A 21,746-nucleotide genomic window follows, 5' to 3' on the forward strand; every position below is an offset into this window, starting at 1 on the left:
AGTTATCAATCCAGTAACAAGTCACAAACTCAGCTGACATTAGAGATGCCATTATGAAGAAACATCAGCATCAAAAATTATACAATTCAACAATGACTTCCTAGATTTGACTTCTTCAGACAAGAGGTCATCTTTAACAGATAGATGTCCATCCAAAAGAAACTTTAAAACAGTGAGGTAAAGAAACTACAACACAGTGTAATCAAACAATTAGGCACAAATGCAAAAATCAAAGTTAAAAAAAAAAAAAGCAAGTCTAGTACTTTAACCATTTAGCATTTAAACCAGCCATATCTAGCTCAAATATTCTATTCTGTTTTATGTTCCAACTGGCCAGATCCAGCCTCTCCTACCTACCCTACAATGTCATTCTAAAAATAAACAATCACAAATTTAAAATCTTGAAGCTACATGATAATATATAATTAATTTTTTTTTAATGTGGATAAATAAGCATTACATGTGATAAATTAATCTGAATGCTAAAGGGTTTAATCACTGACTATGTTAACAGAACTTCAAGTCACACTAACATCTTCATCATTATTTAAAATCTGTTTCCCATGCTGGCATGGATGGTTCAACAAGAGCTGGTGAGTCAGAGGACTGTAGCAAGCTCCTGTGTCTGCTTTGGCATGGGTTCTATGGCAAGATATCCTTCCTGATGGTAATCACTTCACAAAGTGTACAGGGTGCTTTTTACATGACACCAGCACCAGTGAGGTCACCAAATAACTCACTAGAAAGGACCCTGTGACTAAGTGGGAACTAATATTGTGGGAGGTGGCTTTATGCCAGGTGATGATAGGCTAAATTTCAACAGAGACAAGAACAGGTGTCTTGCTGAAGAGGAGATACATGGTTGCTCCATTAAAAGATATATTCTGAAGAAATTCCATATTGTAAAACTAAAGCGTTACATAAATGGCTTCAAGTTCAGTCCCACTACATGACACCTTAGGCCAGTGTCTTCTTCTACAGCCCTGCGCTATAGTAGAAATGTCCAGGGCTAGAGTAGAAATATAGTAGAAGGGCTATAGTAGAAACGCCCAGGCACTCAAATGAAGCCTGAGTGGATCTGATCGACAGAAACTGAAAGAAGTCCATTGGGTGCGTGTGTGTGTGTGTGTGTGTGTGTGTGTGTGTGCATGGATGCACATGTTTGTGTCTCCTTGTCTTGACATTGCATGATAACTGCAATACGAGTGTCACTGTCAGACATGCTACAGCATTCATTTCCAGTTCTTTGTGGAAACATGTCTGACTATGGGGGAAATATTGCCTTGCTTGGAAACAGGTGAGGTTGGGCAAATGGAAGAGCATTCAGTCATAGACAATCTGCCTCAATAAATTGTCCTGCTGAAGCAAGCATGGAAAAACAGATATTAAAAAGATGATAATGATACATATTGTACAATGACTGAATGTAGTCCGGTTTTAGAGGGAACTAAAATAGTTGGTAACAGAAGGGGCACCTGGCCATAAAATACTGCTTCAAAAAGATAACCTCATGAGTACAATTCAAAATGGAGGAAACTGTTATAGGGCCTGCGAGGTTAACTTCCTATTTTGGGGAAAAACCTTTTAAATGTCTGTTATGTATATTGTACACAGTACACTTAGTACCCACTACAATACCCAGTCCTTATTGCAGTGAGATGGCATGCATGCTCCATAACCAAGAAATATGCCAGTGGAGTGCAAGCTTTTGGTAATCCCTACTTCTCCTCCCCACACTGAATAAGCCAAAGGATAGAGGCCAGATTAATATATGGATCACCTCTTCCCAGGGGTAAAAATGAGTTTAAATAGGGCCAACAACCCTACCAAGTAACAATCAAAATTCTAGAAGCATCAATGACAATTCAAAACTAGCAACAGCTGGGAGAGGAAGGCCTTCCCTCAGGGCAGCTCAGAGTCAAGAACTGTGGAGAAAAGCTATTGATGACCAATACTCCATAGGGAGAAAAGGGCTGAAGTAAATACACTCAATACACATACACATTGTAAATCTCAAAATAAGTTTCATGTAAAAAAAATGAATAACTATAAGTAACACAAAATTTTAATTCATATTTAAAAAATAGTTAACATATTTGAATTTAAAATAAGAAAACCTAATGATACAAAAACAGATAATGCTTGATGTATGAGCAAAAATATGATTTTATATTCTTTTTCTTTGTGTTGATTTTTCATGAGGATTTTTTTTTCCCTGATTTCTTCTGAAAATGAATTTTCTTGTTGAAATTTTTCCTAATGAAATCATTGAAATTTCACCATAATCAAATATTTTCAAAACTTTTGAAGAGGGAAAAGAAAAAGAGATATAAAAAAAATCCCTAACAACAACAAGCAATTTAATTATTAAAATCATATTTTTAAATGGATTTTGTAAATAAATTTCAAATTAAATCAAGTTATTCCAAAAAATTATTCATACATTTCATACATACATTGTGCATATGTGCGTATATAAATGAGTGCGCATGTCTGAATGTGTGTGTGTGTGTGCGTATGTGTATGTGTGTGAATATGTATTCATACCCCAACACCACTCTATAATTAGGATATTTTAAAGTAGATTTCCACCAAACTAAATCTATATTTGCTGTCAATTGCTGCTGTTTCTCACCTGTCAACTACCAAACCTGATTTGATTAATTAATAAGTCAATATTTTGCATTAAAAAAAAAATAATAAAAAATTTAAAAATTTAAAAAAAACATCTCCATTTATAAATTAAATTACACCAAAGAAAAGTCAGACAGTAGAAATGTGCAAAAGCAAGCAAGTGGATAAAGTTGACAAAAGCTTTGGTTATCTATTTATTTAATTATTGGTCACACTTACTGATGAAGCTGTACGAGAGTTTACAGAGAAAACAGACTTTTTTTTTTTTATAGAACAGTTGAGAAGAGGCAAAAACAAAAAAAAAACAAAACAAGCAAAAGAGAGAAAATGATTAAAACTAAAAAAAAAATTGAAGTGGAAGGATGATAGTGAAGTGGAAGTGGAATGGAGATGGTTGTGGTGATGATTACAATAGCAATGACAGCTATGTTTAACAGCATATCATCTAAATGAGCAAACCTCTTAACAAGAACATTCCAAGTGAGACCACTCCATTTTTTTTTCCAAGACTATGTTATCCAATGAATCATTCATTTTTTTTTTTTTAAATATATTTTTTAACAAACAGTAAGGATGCAATTTGAAGATTTGGCTGTTGTTTCTTGCAAGTGAAGCAACCACATAGAAACTCCTTCAATGGCTTGAGAGATTTTTGCAGTGGTGGTAAGAGTAGTGGAGAGGAAAAGTTCTGAGTACTTTCCTTTATAAATACCACTGCCATCATCATCATCATCATCACAACCTCCACAACTGCAATCATGCTCCTTATGCATATAACACCTACAAGACATCATTACCACTTTCCATGCTTGAAGACCCCTGTGGACATCAACAGAGGAGTGGAGAGCCAGTGAGGAGAAGCAAAGATGAGTAGAAGGCAAGGCAAGAACTCCTGCAGCTGTTAATACGGCAGGAGTAGAATAAATCGAAAAAAAACAAACAAAAAAACAATAGCAGCACAATGCTGGTGATGATAATGATCAAAGTATGATAACATGGATTAGAATGATGACGATGAGGAGGAGGAGGAGGAGGAGGATAGAGTCCCACTAGCATGAGTGAATATTGTGAAGTAGACCCACGAAGGCCTACACATACACAGATGTAATATTAGCAACTCGAACAACAACAACAACAAATGAACAATACAACCAAAGGCCCACAGGACACCACCAAAGTAGTACCAGATCACATAGCAATGCTGGAAATGATAAGAAGATGGTAGTTCCTAAAGCAACCAAAAGTGACCATGGGATAGATAATGATGAACATGATGACCAGTAATATACTAAAGTATACTGCAGCTGCAATTTGATCTGGTCTTCTTCCTTTAAACAAGTAGAAGAAATACATGTTATGCCAGGTAACCAGAGAGATGTATCTATTTCATATTGAGTTACAGCTCAAGAAAGTTAGTTCATAATCATATATAATACTTTAATGCATAAAAGCTAAGTGAGAACAATCAAAATTTATGAACTCAAACTCCTTTTCTCTCTCTTCAAGCCTATCAGAAGCAGGATGAATAAACCAAAAGAGGCACTCCAAATCAACACAGTAAAACTATGTTAAATGATGACTATGATACAAAAATAAGAGAAATATTTAACCCTTTAAACCAACCATAACTGGCCTAAATATTGTGTGTTTTATGCTAAAACTGACCAGATTCAACCTCTCGTACTTACCCTACAATGTCATTTTAAAAATATAAACTCACATCGAAACCATGATGCTACTAGATAATGTATGATTAATTCAAAACAATGTAAATAAATAAGCAATACATTTGACAAAGAAGTCTGAATGCTAAAAAGTTAACAAAAAGGCAATGACTTTACAGAGATCAAGTCCTTAGTCTGCACTGACCCAGCTTAGATTTAGCTTTTACATACTTAAAGAGTACATATTTTTACTGATCTGTAAAAGAGAAAAGGCTACATCAACCACAGAAGGACTTTAGAATCATAAGCTACCAAATAAACTGCATTGCTACTACTAACACTGCATTTAATTGGACATCTTTAAATTCAATGTAATATCAAACTGAATCAATCGCTTAATTGGCAATGGCTAAGTCGTAAGCACATTTTTTTCAAGGGTTTAAGATAAAAGTCCTTTAGAACAATACAGTATAGAGATTTGAGGAAGAAATTAGGACATGAATATTGTATTATATCAAGCAAAATGTAAAATTCAAAAACTGAAGAAATGATACGAAAAAGATAAACAGATTCCAGTAGAGCTAATAGCATAGTCTTCCAATTAGATCTAGTAACCTTCATAATTTAAATCAAGCATTTGAGTGATTAGATTTATCAAAGAGATGAACCAAAAGTCATACACTCAACCTCATATGAGATAAAAATGAAGTCGTTAAACAAGCCTACAAACCAATGTCAGCTGGAGAAATTAGATGGCAAAATAAATATAACAGGTTATACAATAATTTCAAAATAAGGCTTTGATTTCACTGAGGCTATAATAGAAGACACTTGCCCAAATGTTGCAGTCAAACTGTACCAAAAACCACTAGTTGGGAAGTAAACTTCTCAACATAGTAACACCTGTGCCCAATACAGATTTCCTGTTTAAAAGAGATCTAAAATAGCTCCCTCAAAATTTCACCAGCTTAATAATGGCAAATTCATTTTAATGAATTCGTTATTAGTTTCAAAATTAATTGAAAAAAGCAATGTATTTCAACAGAAATATGATAACCAAAAGGGTAATAACTGAGTATAAAAACATTTCCTTCTATGGTGAGAAATGACTGGGATACATTGACAATGTACTTATATATTTCTCAAGGGTATCAGTAATTAGAGCAAAAGGAAGCAACTCTACCCAGATAATGGTTTTCATTTACCAAACAGCTCCACAACAGCACTCTCTATCACTATGCTAATAATTAAATATATGACAACCACTCACTTTCCTAAACATCTCAAAATACATACATACATGTATGTATATGCAATACACATACACACACACATATATATATATATGCGTATTTAACTCAAGAACTAACTACATACAACCTATGTATTTATTAGTTTACAAAGTAAAGAATTCAGAGTGAATTTTTGAGGTTTGAAATATAACTTAAAAGATTCTTATAGAAAACTAAAATGTAACCTTTCTCTACAAAAATATCAGATTATCATTCATACAATCAAGATTTTAATTTAAATACAAATATTATATTTAACCATATATAAATAATATAAGTATAAATGTAATAATAATCATCATTATTTAATGTCCAAGTAATATGCTGGCAGGAGTTGAACAGTTTGACAGAATTTGATGGGTACAAAGACTTTATTGTACTCTAGTGGTTTTGGCATGGTCTCTGCAGATGGATTCCCTTCTTAATGCCAACCACTTTACAGTATGTGCTGGGTGCTTTATCTCTTCATGCCACCAGCACTAGTAAAGTCACCATGAAACTTGCTGGAATAAGAACCCCGGGCTGTGGAGTGGCAAATGATTTGGAACAGGTCAGTAACAAAACCAAGAGTGGTCTTAAGAAGATTGGTAAGTATAGATTAACCCTGTAGCATTCAGATTATTCTGTTGAATGTAACACTTAACTATTCACATTATTTTGAATTACTCATGCAACCTCACACATTTGGTCAACATATAATATATATATATCTACAAGAAGATATATAAGGAATTTGAAAATAGTTTAGACTAACTGTTCATGATAAAATGATTAAGATGACTTCTGTAATTAAGTGAAGTGACTAATTTCTTCTTGTGAGCAAATGTTTCTGAGGAGTGAAGGAGTTATAAAAAAAAGTATTTGGGCATAAAGAATGATTATAAAAAGGACAATATTCATTTTGTGATAATTTTGTAATAAAGTAAAAGCTATATACATTAAATATAAAGGTTATGTATAGAAGAAGAAAAAGTTAATTGCAGTTAGAGCGATTAAGTCTTTCTCAAAGATATAAAAGAAATCACTGATATACTTATAGCTAAGAATTGAAACCAAATTTCATTACTGCCAAACCACAACAACCATAATATCAAAAGTATAATAATAATAATAATAATAATAATGATAATAATAATAATAATAATAATAATAATAATAATAACAATAATAATAATAACAATAATAATTCTTTCTACTAAAGGCACAAGGCCTGAAATTTTGGCTGAGGAGACTAGTTGATTACATCGCCCCCAGTGTTGCACTGTTTCATCAACCCCGAAAGGATGAAAAGGAAAGTTAACCCTGGTAGAATTTGAACTCAGAACGTAAAGATGGACAAAATGCTACTCAGCATTTTGTCCGGCATGCTAACGATTCTGCCAGCTCACCACCTTTTCTTCTTCTAAAGGCACAATACCTGCAATTTTTACGGGAGGAGGAAAGTTAATTACATCAAACCCAGCACTTGATTGGTACTTATTTCATCAACCCCAAAAAGATGAAAGATGGATGAAATGCTGCTAAGCATTCTGTCCAGTGTGCTAACACTTCTGCCAGCTCACCACATTAGTAGTAGTAGTAGTAGTAGTAGTAGTAATAATAATAATAAGTTTCAAATTTTGCCACAAGGGCAGCAATTTTGGGGAGGGGATCAAGTCAATTACATTGACTCTAGTGTTCAACTGGTACTTAATTTATCAACCCCTGAAAGGATAACAGGCAAAGTGAATCTTGGCAGAATTTGAACACAGAACATAAAGACAGACAAAGTGTTGCTAAGCCTTTTGCCAGGAGTATTAACAATTCTGCCAGCTGTCTCCCTTAATGATAATAATAATTCCTATTATCATTATTATTAGGGAAACTGGTAGAATTGTAAGCATGGTAGACAAAATGCTTTGCAGCAATTCTTTCTGCTCGTTGCATTCTGAGTTCAAATGCTAAGATCAGCTTAGCTTTTCATCCTTTCAGGATCTATAAAATATCTTGACCCCAGTCAAATAGTGGGGTCAATATAATCAACTAGCTAACTCCCACTTAAAACTGCTGGTCTTGTGCCAAAATTTGGAACTATCATCATCATCATCAGACAACTCTCATTGGCATTGGTACACTTATTAATAATAACAAGATTAACATTTATTAATAAATAAGATTAAAAAATAATTAGAAATAATACATTTCTAAATCTCTCAGAGAGACTTAAGCAGTAGTGATGCGATAAAGTAGTTGTATACTGCCAACTTAACGTGACAGTCCCAATAAGGGAATATACTACTGCTGTTTAGCCCTAGGAAGCTGAACCGCTTCCTAGGGCTAAACAGCAGTAGTATATTCCCTTATTGGGACTGTCACGTTAAGTTGGCAGAATACAACTACTTTATTAAAAAATAAATAAAATGAAATAAACTGAATATCAAACTTTTTCTAAGACATAAATTTTTAGTCACTTAAAGATGAATTTTGAGAAATATCCATTTTAATAAAAACAAGTTTAAAAAATAGTTTGATTTTCTAGTATTTTCCAATTTATTGAAATGTTAACAAAAGTTTACTCAACTTATAAAAATAATAATAATGAAAAGGTGTTAATTCAATGAGTTACTTGATTTTATGTATTAGAGAAATGAAACAAAATCAACTCCTAATCAATTAAGTTATCTTACCTATAGGTAAAAATCCTGGAAAATATAAGTTTTTAAGAAATAAATTACATGTTCTTTGACGAGAGTATCAGAAGTATGGGATATTCTGGATTGCAAAACAATGTGTTGGAGCAAAATCAGAACATTGTTGGGGAAAAGCTTGTATAGAATGATAGCAGCATACTCACAGACACCAAGAAGAAACACAGAAATGATACAAGAAACAGCTGAATGGAAGTAGACATATCACTGGGACAAGCTATTGAATTTGACAACAGAGTGGAAAGTATAATTAAGGATATGAAGGGAGAGAAAGAAGCCAGACAAATAAGGATAGTCACTGAGATATCTAGTGAACAGAGATACCAGATAAAACAGTAAACTGTTATATTCAAGGAAAGGCATAGAAATAAGCAAGTACAGAAGCAGCAAAACACTGGACCTGTTTGTGAAAAAAAAGTAAGGAGTTACAGTAACTGTTTGAAGAGAGCTTAGATGATATAGAGTTTAATTGTGTACCAATGCCATCTTCCGAATGAGAGAACTATAGATGTTCCCAGCTAAGAGTAAGGCTCTGTACCTAGCATTTCTCAACCAGAAGAAAACTTCTGACAGGTTACCATGCTGTTATCTGGTGATTACTAAGAAAATTAAGAGCAGATGGTTTGTTACAGCTGTACAATCCATGTCATCAACCAAGTGAGAATTAAAAAGGAGCTCAGTGAGATAAGTGTCCATCAAAGCTCAATTATCAGTTTCCGGCTTATAGTTAGTTCTCCAGGATATAAGAGTTCAAGACTGGCTGTCCATGAGAACTCCTGTGTGCAAGTGACAAGTTTTTAGATGAATTTACTGAAAAATTAAAAGAAATGCCTAATATAGAAGCAAAACGTAAAATCAGAAGCAGAAAAGAACACAGATCTCAGCTGCCATCAGAGAGATGGTCATTCTCAATATGTAGAAAAGGAGTAGGCAAGAATTCTGTACTGTGTACCAAACGTAAATAAGCATGCGCAAGAGATGCAGTAAGATCACAGGCAGATTCACAAAGACATGCCACTCCAGTAAATATGTAATGTTAGTGCGTAGATGTGAAATGAGAGGAGAAAAAAAGAGCATAAGAAATGTGCCAAATTATCCAAATGGAAGAAATCTGCAGATGAGAAAGACATGGGAGAAGTGGTGGAAGTTGATCACCAAAAACAGAATCACACGAACGAGATAATAGAAATTGACAACAAATGACAAAACACTGGAAAATAAAAGTAAAAAATGCTGTCCAACACCTGTCGGACTTGTCAAAATTTAAGTAAAACTGTAAAATGGGAGATAATCGTGTACAGAGTAACCTCCCTTCGAAAATCGTTTACCGGTCTTACTTCGTTGTGTACCAAGGAGTATAATTATACGTATTAGTTCAGAAAGATATACATTTCCATTATTGTGAAGAAAAATCTAACATTCCAGATGGTTAGCTTCAATAGTTTAAAACTAAAGGCAATGACTTTTTTTTTTTTTTTTTTTTTTACCACCACACTACACCCCAACACTAAAACTGTACATACGACAAGCTTGAAATAGCAGCAGCTACCTCAAATTACATATTAAAATATTTTAAAAAAATACATTGGATAATGCTGTCCTAGTTACACTATTGCATAGAAGGGGGTGGAAATAAGATGGTCTTGACTGGAATACCTTAAATTATAGATCTGTTCGATCAGGGCTGATTTCTTACTAAACAACTAAGACTGTAATAAGAATCTACTGTAATGTAGACAACCAAGACATATAGTACTGAACGGTTTACAGTGAATAGTACTTGGATATTTGGCATTCAAACTCAACTGAAATTAATTTTACTTTTCACTTCAGTTGATAAAATACGTACCCAGCAATACGGATATCACTTCAATCAATTGTAAACTCCTCAACATCCAAGGAGACTAGAGTCTACCATCGTGATTAAATTCTTGACCAAAGCTAATTCACTTCCCTTGTTCTGCCGCTAATACAATTTAGAAAGCATGAATACCACAACTCATTCATCATCTACTGCAGAAATGGAGGTTTTGTGTTTCACCAATTAGAATTCAACAGTTATTCATTGAGATAATTCTAATGCTATCTGCACCATTTTTCATCACAGAACAATTGTCTAAAACTGAAAATTCTACCACTAAGGTTCTACGTCATTATTACCATGAACAGAGAGAGATTCACTGAAGAATTAGTCTCCAGCATATCACAAGTTTTTAAAAACTGTATACCGTGTTAACAGAAGCAAGATTTCACTCTTGTCACAATTACTTGTTCCATTGCTAACGAGTAGGTAATGATAGAAGAGTGATAACTCTTCCAGATAACCAGGCAAAAATTAAGCAGAGTAATGTACCTTGCTACGACAGGTAGAAGGTGAAGAGAAAATTTGAATTTCTGAATTCGGAATAGCGCACAAATCCTTGTGGAACAATGATTAGGATGAACGAAGAAGGAAAAAGGACTAAATAAAAATTGTTCAACACCAGGCACAGGCATGGCTGTGTGGTAAGAAGCTTGCTTCCCAACCACATGGTTCCAGGCTCAGTCCCACAGTCAAATGACTGAAACAAGTAAAAGAATAAAAGAATCAGAAGGCCAATAATCTTCTTAAATAGTCATTGTAAAAATTTTTTCCAATATCTATGTTTAATCTGAATAATAATCACCTTCCATAAACTTGGTTGTGAGTCAAAGTAACTGAAATTAGAACTACTTTATAGTTCAAGAAGAAAAAATAAAAATAAAATAAAATAATTAGTAATTTAAAAAGAAAATCACTAACCTTGCATTCTGGGAGGAGCTCCCATCTGTCCAGGTCGTGGTTGAGGTGGTGCTGCGACTGATGTCGCCCGTGCTTGCGGTGTCATCATCTGTTGTGATGGTCCTCCAACACCACGTACAGGACCTTGCAAACCAGGAGCAGCAGCACCTGAACTTCCAGGAGCTGCAGGAACACCACGTCCAGCAGCACGTCCCATACCTGTACCAGGGGCAGCACCAGCCAATGGAACACGAGCAATGCCCTCCTAGAATATTTGAGGAAAAGAAATACATAATCATTAGTTTCATCAGATGTAGCAAATTAACTGCAGCTATAGTATTACACTTGCCTAATTTAATTTAAAATACAACAAATAGGTAGACATAATTTAAACTAGCAAATATTTGGTACCAAAAGAAACAAACAATTTTGAGGGAAACTATTTGTCTGTGATAGACTGCCATTATTAATTAACCCTTTAGCATTTAATCCAACAATCATCATCATCATCGTTTAACGTCCGCTTTCCATGCTAGTATGGGTTGGATGATTTGACTGAGGACTGGTGAACCAGATGGCTACACCAGGCTACAATCTGATTTGGCAGTTTCTACAGTTGGATGCTCTTCCTAACGCCAACCACTCCGAGAGTGTAGTGGACGCTTTTACGTACCGCAGCACGAAGGCCAGTCAGGTGGTACTGGCAAAGGCCATGCTCAAAATGGCGTATTTTACGTGCCACCTGCACAGGAGCCAGTCCAACAGCACTGACAACAATCTCGCTCGAATGTCTTTTTACATGCCACCGACACACGTGCCAGGAAGGCGACGTAGGTAACGATCACACTCAAATGGTGTTATTTGCTAGCCAAAATAGTCTAACTGCTTTATGCTCACACCAGCCAGATCCAGCCTCTCACACCTACCCAGCAACATCCTGATGAAAATATACAAGCACATCATTGAAACCTCAAAGCAACACAATAAATGATTTATTCAAAATAATGTCAATAAATAAGCATTTCATTTCTGAATGCGAGAGGGTTAAAATTATAATAAAATTTTGAAGTGTGAGATGAATGCCATCATCATCATCATCCTTTAACATCCGTCTTCTATGCTGGCATGAGTTGGATGGTTTGACAGGAGCTGGTAAGCCTGAGGACCACACAAAGTTCCACTGTCTGCTTTGGCAATTTTTTTTTTTTTTTTTGAGGTTGGATGCCCTTCTTGATGCCAACTGCTTTACAGAGTGAACTGGGTGTGTTTTACATGGCACTAACACTGGTGAGATCTGCTTTGACATAGTTTTTACTGCAGGATGCCTTTCCTAACGCCAACCACTTTACAGAGCGGACTGGCTGCTTTTTACATGACACCAGCACCTGCAAGGTCTACTTTGACTTGTTTTTAAAGTAAGTATGACAGATAAATGCAGAATAACCTAATGTCAGATGAATGAAAAGCAAAACAGTTGAATCACTGTCATACAAGACTGAGACAATCAACTGCTTTTCTGCCATACAAGACTGGAGGCATTCAACAATATCTCTGCTAAACAGGGTCAAGGGATAGCAAACCACCTGCTGCCATAGAATGTTGGAGTCAGACAACTACCCTGCAATATATATATATATATATACACACATATATAGATATATAGATATATATATAGTTGCTATTATGCAAAATTGTTGGAAGTCCAAAACGTTGCTTTTTCAGAAAATTGAAAAATAATTTCACTATTCCATAGCAAAACCATTGTATTACACTTTGACAATTTTTGATATCTTGGCATCTGAAGTAGCTGGAGATACGATAGTTTGACCAAAAGAACCAGTTATTGCAAGCAAAAATAAATATTGAAAAAAAAAATGCATTTGACCAAAATTGGACATAAGACAGTTTAACATAATAGCAACGATATATATATATTTTCATTCACTCATTTGTTCAATGTCCTTTTTTCAATACAAGTACGGATTAAACATTATTCTGCAGCAGGGTACCCTTACTGTCACTAACCCTTACTTGATTTTCCTTTAGCTAAGGGATATCCTCTTTCACATGCCTTTGAAGGTGTAAAGCCAGACAAATCAGCAACAACACTGGTGAGTGTACTGGGTGCTTTTTCTGCATTACTGACACTAGTGAGATGACCAAATAGCTCACAAGACAAGCCCACTTGACTGAAGAATGTGTTGTACTGAGGTAGGTGGCTTATGCCAGGTGTTGAGAAGTAAGAATGATAGAGAGATAGGAAAAGGTGTCTTCCTGCAGTGGAGATATATTGCACCTGGCTAAGTCCACATACTTTCTATTTGATCCTTCCTTATTTTTAGCTATATTGGTACTATTATCACAACATCATTCATCATCATTATCATTTAACGTCCATTTTCCATGCTAGCATGGGTTGGAAGATTTGACTGAGGACTGGTGAACCAGATGACTGCACCAGGCTCCAATCTGATCTGGTAGAGTTTCTACAGCTGGATGCCCTTCCTAACGCCAACCACTCCGACAGTGTAGTGGGTGCTACCGGCACGAGGGCCAGTCTGGCAATACTGGCAACGGCCACGAAAAAATGGTGTTTTTTTACATGCCACCTGCACAGCAGTCAGCCCATTACTCTTTAACTTGTTTCAGTCATTTGACTGCATCCATGCTGGAACACTGTCTTTATAGTCGAGCAAATCAACCCCAGAGCTTATTTTCTCTGTCTCTTTTGCTGAACCGCTAGGATCATGTGGTTGGTAAGCAAGTTACTTACCACACAGCCACTCCTAACATAATAAATATTTTGTTTTTTGGTCTCCCGATCCCTTATCTGGTGGTCAATGCAGAAACTAGGGAAAGATGAGTTGTTAGTGAGAGCTGTACAAGCCAATGTACATGGATGCTGTAAGGTGAAGGTTGGCAACGAGTATAGTGAAGAATTCCAGGTAGGGATTCACCATCAATTGGTCCTCAGCCCCCTCTTATTCATCATAGTCCTCCAGGCAATAACAGAGGAATTCAAGACAGGTTGCTCCTGGGAGCTTCTCTGTGCTGATGACCTTGCTCTAATTGCTGAGTCACTATCAGAAGTAGAGGAGAAGTTTCAGGTGTGGAAGCAAGGTCTAGGATCGAAAGGCTTTAGAGGCAATCTAGCAAAAACCAAAGACTTAATAAGTAGGAAGGCAGACAAATCACAAATCACTTCAGGTAGATGGCCCTGCTCGATCTGTAGTAAAGGCGGAGGTAGAAACTCCATAAGATGTACCCGGTGTAATCTATGGACACATAAGAGGTGCAGCAATATCAAAGGAAGGCTAACTGAGAAGATAGTTTTTGTGTGTGGCAAATACTCAGGGGCAATAAAGACTGAACATGTGCAGAAAATAGCTTCCGTCACATGCTACGGGAAAAAACTAGAAGTAGTTAATAACTTCCGTTACCTAGGTGACCAAGTCAGTAGCGGGAGTGGATGCTCAGAGTGTAGCTGCTAGAATAAGAATAGCCTGGGCAAAGCTCAGGGAGTTCTTACCTCTGCTGGTGACAAAGGGCCTCTCATTCAGAGTAAAAGGTAGACTGTATGACACACATGTGTGAACAGGCATGCTACTTGGCAGTGAAACATGGGCTGTGACTGATGAGGACATGCGTAAGCTTGCAAGAAATAAAGTTAGTATGTTCCGCTGGATGTGTAATGTCAGTATGCATACACGACTGAGTGTAAGCGCCCTGAGAGAAAAGTTGGACATAAGAAGCATCAGATGTGGTGTGCAAGAGAGATGACTGCACTAGTGTGGTCATGTGTTGTGTATGGAAGAGGGCAGCTGTGTGAAAAATTGTCACGCCCTAGTAGTACAGGGAACCTGTGGAAGAGGTAGACCCAGGAAGACCTGGGATGAGGTGGTGAAGCACGACCTTTGAAGATTGGGCCTCACAGAGGCAATGACTAGTGACCGAGACCTTTAGAGATATGCTGTGCTTGAGAAGATCTGGCAAGCCAAGTGAGACCATAACCATGGCCTATGCCAGTGCTGTCAGATTGATCTCATGCCGGTGGCATGTAAAAAGCACTATTCGAGCATGGTCATTGCCAGTGCTGCCTGACTGGCTCCCATGCCAGTGGCACGTAAAAAGCACCATTCAAGCATGATTGATGACAGTATTGCCTGACTGGTCATTGTGCCAATGGCATGTAAAAAGCACCCACTACATTCTCAGAGTGGTTGGCGTTAGGAAGGGCATCCAGTTGTAGAATCTTTGCCATATCAGATTGGAGCCTGGTACAGCCTTCTGGCTTGCCAGTTCTCAGTCAAACCGTCCAACCCATGCCAGCATGGAAAGCAGACGTTAAATGATGATGATGACGATGATGATATTAAAGGTGAACTAATTCAATTTGTTTAGACTTCATTTTCCCCAACAAATATTATAGTTAATTTAAGTTGTCAAATTGGTTATATCATTAAATATGGATGTTTTGAAGCTGACCATGTCAACTTTCACTTCAGATGAAAATAGGATGTGACAACAGCAGAGAATGGGAGCATTTTTCAGTTTAATTAATCTTATCAGTCACCACCTGTCAAGAATGCATATTAAGTATATTACAAAATGTTGATTCAGTTTAATTAATTTTAGTGTTAAAACAGTAACCAAGTCAGTTTAACCTTAGTGTTTTGTGTTTATAAAATAGTAATTAAGTCAGTTTAATTCATTTTAGTCGTTACATGTAAAGAATGCTTAAAATTATGCATATTGTGGGTTGGCTGCTAAGATACTTCCATTCTTCGATACTTGTAACTTACATTTTGTAGTAGAGGTCAAAGCCAATACAACAGGCTTCAAAACATCCATAACTCAGTATTTTAGCAATAAATTCTAAAGTAAAGAATCTTATTAGACAGTTCCAACTGATAAGAAAAACATTCAACATTAGAACTAATGCCAATCAGATATTTTGATAAACTCCAAAATCATAATACTTCATTATCATCAGTTAATGTCCATTTTTCCATGTGGACATGGGTTGGACGGTTTGACCAAGCTGGAGAGCTGTACCAGGTTCCAGTTTTATTTGGCTCAGTTTCATGGCTGATACCCTTCTTAATGCCAACCAGTTTACAGAGTGTGTTGGACGCTTTTTTTTACATAGCACCAGCACAGTGCTTTTTTTATGTGGCCCAGCAGACATTTTTTTCACAGCACTGACATATGCTTTTTACGCAGCACCAGCACAAGGTACCAACATGGGTGCTTTTTACATGCCACCAGCAAGGGGCTCTTGTAAAGCAAAAATTCCTTCAACTGGGAAGGGAGCATTAACAATTCTGCTGTGGTGGACAGGTCTTATACAAATACTTATAAGAATATTTCCAATAATATAAACAAAGAAATATGGAACAAGAACCTACCTCAGCTGGTGGCGGTCCTTCAACAGTCATAGATACTAAATGTTCTCCTCGTAGTAATACTAATCCAAGAACTCTTTTTTCTTCTCTTTCACCCTGTTTACTACTTTTGGGCTTGATCTTCCTAAATTCATCACAATCACCAAGTATTAAATTCATGTGTTTGTCGAAAGCTTTGAAAGTACCAATAAAAATCCGGCCATCTTGCAGGGTACATCGTACCCTGTAATTGATGTGCTGGAGCATCTTTGAACTTTTCCCCACCGTCTGAAAAGGGAAGTGAAATATTAACATTTAAGATAAGGCTTTTAATGTCATCGTTAGTACATTTACATAATGCTTCAATCAATTTGATTACCAACTTCAATCATCATGTGCCTTTATTCATCAATATTTACACTGACCATGACTAAACTCAATGAGTTAGTGAAGGGAGACATCACTACACTCTTCTTTTAGAAATAAGGATTCTGTAGTTGGAATAATGTACACCCTAAGGAATAAGAAACTTTGATAACCATTGGAGATTGAACTGTAGTGTAAATAATGTAAATACACATTTTAATAACGAGGTTAATATTCCGAGAAACAATATTGGAACTCATCTCAGAACTTTAGGTTTTACATTATTAACGATTTATTATTCCTGTTCACAACTACAATATGAAAGTACTTAGAATTATATCAAATCAAAGACACCAAAGCAACAACAACAAAAATTCTCACAACAACTCTCACTTTCTTACTGTTTTTCTTCTTTTCTGCTTGACTTCTCTGTTGAAACTAATACCATTTTAGACCCAGGCATGGTTGTGTGCTTAAGAAGTTTTGATTCTCATCCATTCAGTTTCAGGTTCAGTCCTGCTGTATAGAACCTTGGGCAAGTGTCTTCTATTAAAGCCCCAGGCCAACTAAAGCCTTACAACTGGATTTAGTAGACACAAACTGAAAGAAGTCTGTAGTGTACGTAATATGTGTGTTAATTTCTGTCTTGCCATCATATGATAATTGTAAATATTTATTATTGTTATACAAGGTGTCACATTTCCAATCCCCCATGAAAACAAGTCTGGCCGAGAAGAAATATTACCTTGCTTGGAAACCAATAAGGATTTGCAATTGGAAGTGGAAAGGCATCCAATCATACAAAATCTTCCTTAATGAATTCCATTTGAACCATGCTAGCATGGAAAAAAACCCTAACATGATCCCATTCAAATCTATTATCCAATATTTTTCTCAGTGATATTTACAAATCACTTCCCATTATCACTGAGAAAAACTGTACTCATACATCACTGTCTTCAAGCATCATGAGTTTTCCCATGTCTGCTTGAGTACACTAAGTGTCACATCCCACATCACTACTTATAATCAACCTTCTCATTACCATATCTACAACGTTCACAGTATCCTAAGTTCAGACATCGCTTCTGTCTTCAATGGATGCTCTTGCATTTTCAATGAATATTCCAGCTCTCAGGTAGTTGAGTATTCTATGACACTCCTAACCTTAACCTAATCCTCACACAGAATCAGAGTAACAATGTTAGTCCTTTAAGTTACATGTACAGTACCTTTGACAGGATTCCACAATTTCCTGTCTATCCAATTGCACGAGGCTTGGGTCAATCAAAGGCTACAGTAGAAAACAATTTCTCAAAATACTGTGTAACAAAATTAAACCCAAGACCTTGTGATGGCAAAGCAAACTTCTTAATCATACAGCAATTCCTATACCTGAGTTTCCTCTACTGGTAACATTCATCATCTATACAATCAAACGTCTGCCTTCCTACTTACTAAGACTTTGGTTTTTGCTAGGTTAACTCTAAGGCTCTTCGATTCTAGACCTTGCTTGCATACCTGGAACTTCTCTAGTAGTGATTCATCTATAAGAGCAAGGTTATTGGCATATAGGATTCCCAGGAGCAGCCTGTCTTAAATTCCTCTCTTATTAGTTTTACAATTAGGGTTTAAGATTAGGGTTAAGGTTAGATTTAGGTTGCACACTAAAGTGTAAATGGCAGACACCGAGATGAGCAAGTCTTATGCGCCTAAATAGAGGTGGCACTAGACCAGCCAATTCTGAGGAGCAGCAGTCACTGATGTAGCAGTAGAAAATGTTAAGTGAGGACACAACACATTTCCTGGTCAAAGAATGGTTTGTGTTTTTGAGTAATTTTATGTCTACCAGTGAAGTGGCTGTTTCTTTTAGAATGTGGTACTGAATGTCCATAAGTACAACCATAGTACTGTCTCAAATAGTATGCCATTGTGAGTCTCATCTGAGCTTTATAGAGGGTGAGTAATTATTGGGGACTGAAGTAGTTTCTGACTCTGGAAAGAAAAGCCAGTTTCTGGAATGAGGAGGTATCCATTTATCAAAAGAGAGCTTTAGAGATGGGGAGAACTTGTAAAATGATGAGGTTTCCAGTTGATTTTTATTTTTGTTGAGGGAGAATGAGATGCACTATTTTCACAATGTATGCAGTGTTTGTCTCATTTTGCAGTTGAATGAGACAAGATTGGCAGGGCTTTGTTGGAGAATGTTTCTAAGAAAACTGTTCATGGAGTCAGTGCATGAGGTGCCCAGCTTGGATGTGTAAAGTTAAGAAAGACTGCATAAGAGTGGATATTGTTGGAGGTAAACAGCACAGGACAGAAGACAAAACCAAACCTGAAGGTACATCAGGCTTGTTAGTTTGCATCAAATGGAGTTCCAACATCTGATATGAGATAGTGCGATGCAACAGGAAGCTATAAGTATCAAAAGATCAATGGAGCAGCTTTAACAAGAGATTTGTCTGTTGGACACAGTTGAAATCATTGCGTATGTTGACCAACACTGCTTTCACTATGTACAAAGGGTGAGAGACTGTTGGTAACATTAGAAAGTAGGGCTCCAGTAGATCTAGTTTCACAAGTCATACTGGGTCTTTAAAGGGAGAGAGAGAGAAACTCAAAGTGTTGGATAAGTTGGTTGATATAAGTTGTCTTTTTGGTAGAGACGGACTATATGTAATCTGAACCTTTCCCCTCCTTATTTATTAATTTTTTTTACGGAATCCCACGTTTTAGGCTATGGAGATTCCGATTCTGAAAAAAAATTGTTTGAAAAATTTCAATTCCCCCCCCCCCACCAAGCAGGCTATTTACATGCTAGAAATAACAGCCAAATCTCACAAAACTAGTGTTAGGGTTAGGTTTAGGGTTAAGGGTACTACTAAAGCAGCGCGGACCCGAACGCACAGTCGCGCTAGCTAGTCTTGAGTGGTCGATCCTAACCCTAACCCTATCCCTAACCCTGTCCCTAACCCTATCCCTAACCCGCGTGTGCAAATGAATACGTGTTTAGGGTTAGGGTTAGGATCGACCACTCACGACAAGCTAGCGCGGACGCGCGTTCGGGTCCGCGCTGCTTTAGTAGTACCGGGTTAGGGTTAGGGTTTGAGTTAGGGTTAGGTTTACCCTGTGGATCTATATAAAAACTGGGGGGGGGGGAAATTTTGAAATTTTTTTTTTTCAGAATCGGAATCTCCATAGCCTAAAACATGGGATTCCGTAAAAAAAGAAAAAGAAAATAAGGGGGGAAAGGTTCAGATTACATATAGTCCATCTGGACCGTCTTTTTCACCTCTACGATGTTGTAAAATTTTAATGAAGAATATCCATTTTTCAGAAAGTTATAAGGAATCAAAGTAAGGGGGGGGGGGGAACAACTGTAGTTATAGCGATGATGGTTAGCAGGGTCAGGAGTACCCTTCCAGAGGAAAGGGACACACTGTGGTAGGTTTCCAAAATCAGGCTATATAAATGTAGCAGAGAAAGATATAGCTTGATACAAATAGGGGTTTGCTCTACTAACAAGCAGAACTTTTAGAGTAATGGACGGGACATAATTGTTTCTGGTGTGGCGCAGCTGCTGTACGAAATAATAGGACCCAACTGATTAACAAGTAACACGGAATGTAGGGACCACTACTAAAATGATATCTACTCCTCAGAACCAGCTGGTTGCATACCACTTCTACCCAAGCCCATTCTGGCACCCGTCAACAGACTACGAAAAGCTCAATGGTAAATGTAAAAAGCAATTTAAATTGACAACATCAAGTATATTTTTTTAAATATTTTAATGAAAAGAAAACGGTTACGTCCCTTAAAGACTAAAACCAGTGTCGAAGAGAAATAGTTCCAAGACAGAATACCGGAGATTAAATACAAATAAATGTATTTTAAATAATCTCAGATAACAATTTTCAGAAAATTTTCCTGCAATCACAACACTAATGAAATACTATCGAATTTCATTATGTACTACATGTGTCATGAAATCACACGATTATTAAACTCATTGAACATAACTTCATTGTATCAGCGAGTTCTATGTAAACAGTAACAAATATAACAGAAAATTTTAATAGAAAAATTTATATCCTTTTACTAGTTTCAATCATTGGACTGTGGTTAAAATAAACAAAACGTTTCTTTACGTAAAAGTAATTATACTTCGATTTTTAAAACCAAAAACCTTAATTCATAAACAATGGATGTTTATTTTCGAAACATAAATAGTTACAGATCATATGCTTATATATGATGTTTATAATGACTTTAACCAGAATATTCAGGAAAGAAAAAGTATATTGAACGTAAGAAGAAATTTCTAACAGGGCTGATATATATATATACATATATATTTAAGTACAACCACACTATATGAAAACAACACGCGCCATTTTTTTAATACTGAGTGCCGCCGGTTAGTACAGTGATCAAATAAATACTATATCCTTTAAAGGCTGGATTGTCAAAATTAGAAAAATGTAAAATAAAACTCATAAGTAACGAAAACAGAATATATTTTCAAAACTTACCATTTTGATGCCGTTGATTAAAAACCAGCAACAACGTGGGTGAAATTTGGAAATCCCGACTAAAAAACGATTAAATACTGCTTCCTCATTGGCTAATTTATAAGCAGAACAACTTCGCAGTAAATGTAAATCACCGCCGAACATCTCCCTAACGACATAAAAAAATAAAATCAAGCCGGTTTTCAGTTGATTATATACATTTTATTTATTTCGATTTTGTTATTTTGATTTATAAACAATATATTATAGAATTTTAAAAGTAAAATACATATTCAAACTTAAATTCAAACATGTTTTTACGTTATGCAAATTAAGATCATTTTATTTGTTGTCAGATAGCAAAGCCCTTTGTAATGAGTACACAATAATTTAGATATGTCTCAGTGTTTTAATATTACTTTATCGATAGGTAGAAACGTTGCA

At 36.1% G+C, this 21,746-nt stretch overlaps 1 protein-coding gene across 2 annotated transcripts in view; it reads right to left on the reverse strand.

Annotated features, from left to right (window-relative positions):
• Positions 1-21,471, reverse strand: part of LOC106884303 (small nuclear ribonucleoprotein-associated protein B) — a 32,791-nt gene extending 11,320 nt beyond the window's left edge. Inside the window, exons 1-4 of one of the 2 annotated variants that reach the window (XM_014935614.2) lie at positions 21,324-21,471; positions 16,447-16,710; positions 11,060-11,303; positions 8,257-8,271 (exon numbers count right to left, since the gene is read on the reverse strand). In XM_014935614.2, coding sequence (XP_014791100.2) covers positions 8,257-8,271; positions 11,060-11,303; positions 16,447-16,710; positions 21,324-21,467 — 667 coding nt within the window. In that variant the 5' untranslated portion in view covers positions 21,468-21,471. The remainder of the gene's footprint in view (positions 1-8,256; positions 8,272-11,059; positions 11,304-16,446; positions 16,711-21,323) is intronic. The other variant, XM_014935615.2, reaches the window with a different exon arrangement.
• Positions 21,472-21,746: the final 275 nt, after the last annotated feature.

Source organism: Octopus bimaculoides, chromosome 1 (genome assembly GCF_046866305.1).
Source record: "Octopus bimaculoides isolate indiv1 chromosome 1, ASM4686630v1, whole genome shotgun sequence".
NCBI lineage: Eukaryota > Metazoa > Mollusca > Cephalopoda > Octopoda > Octopodidae > Octopus > Octopus bimaculoides.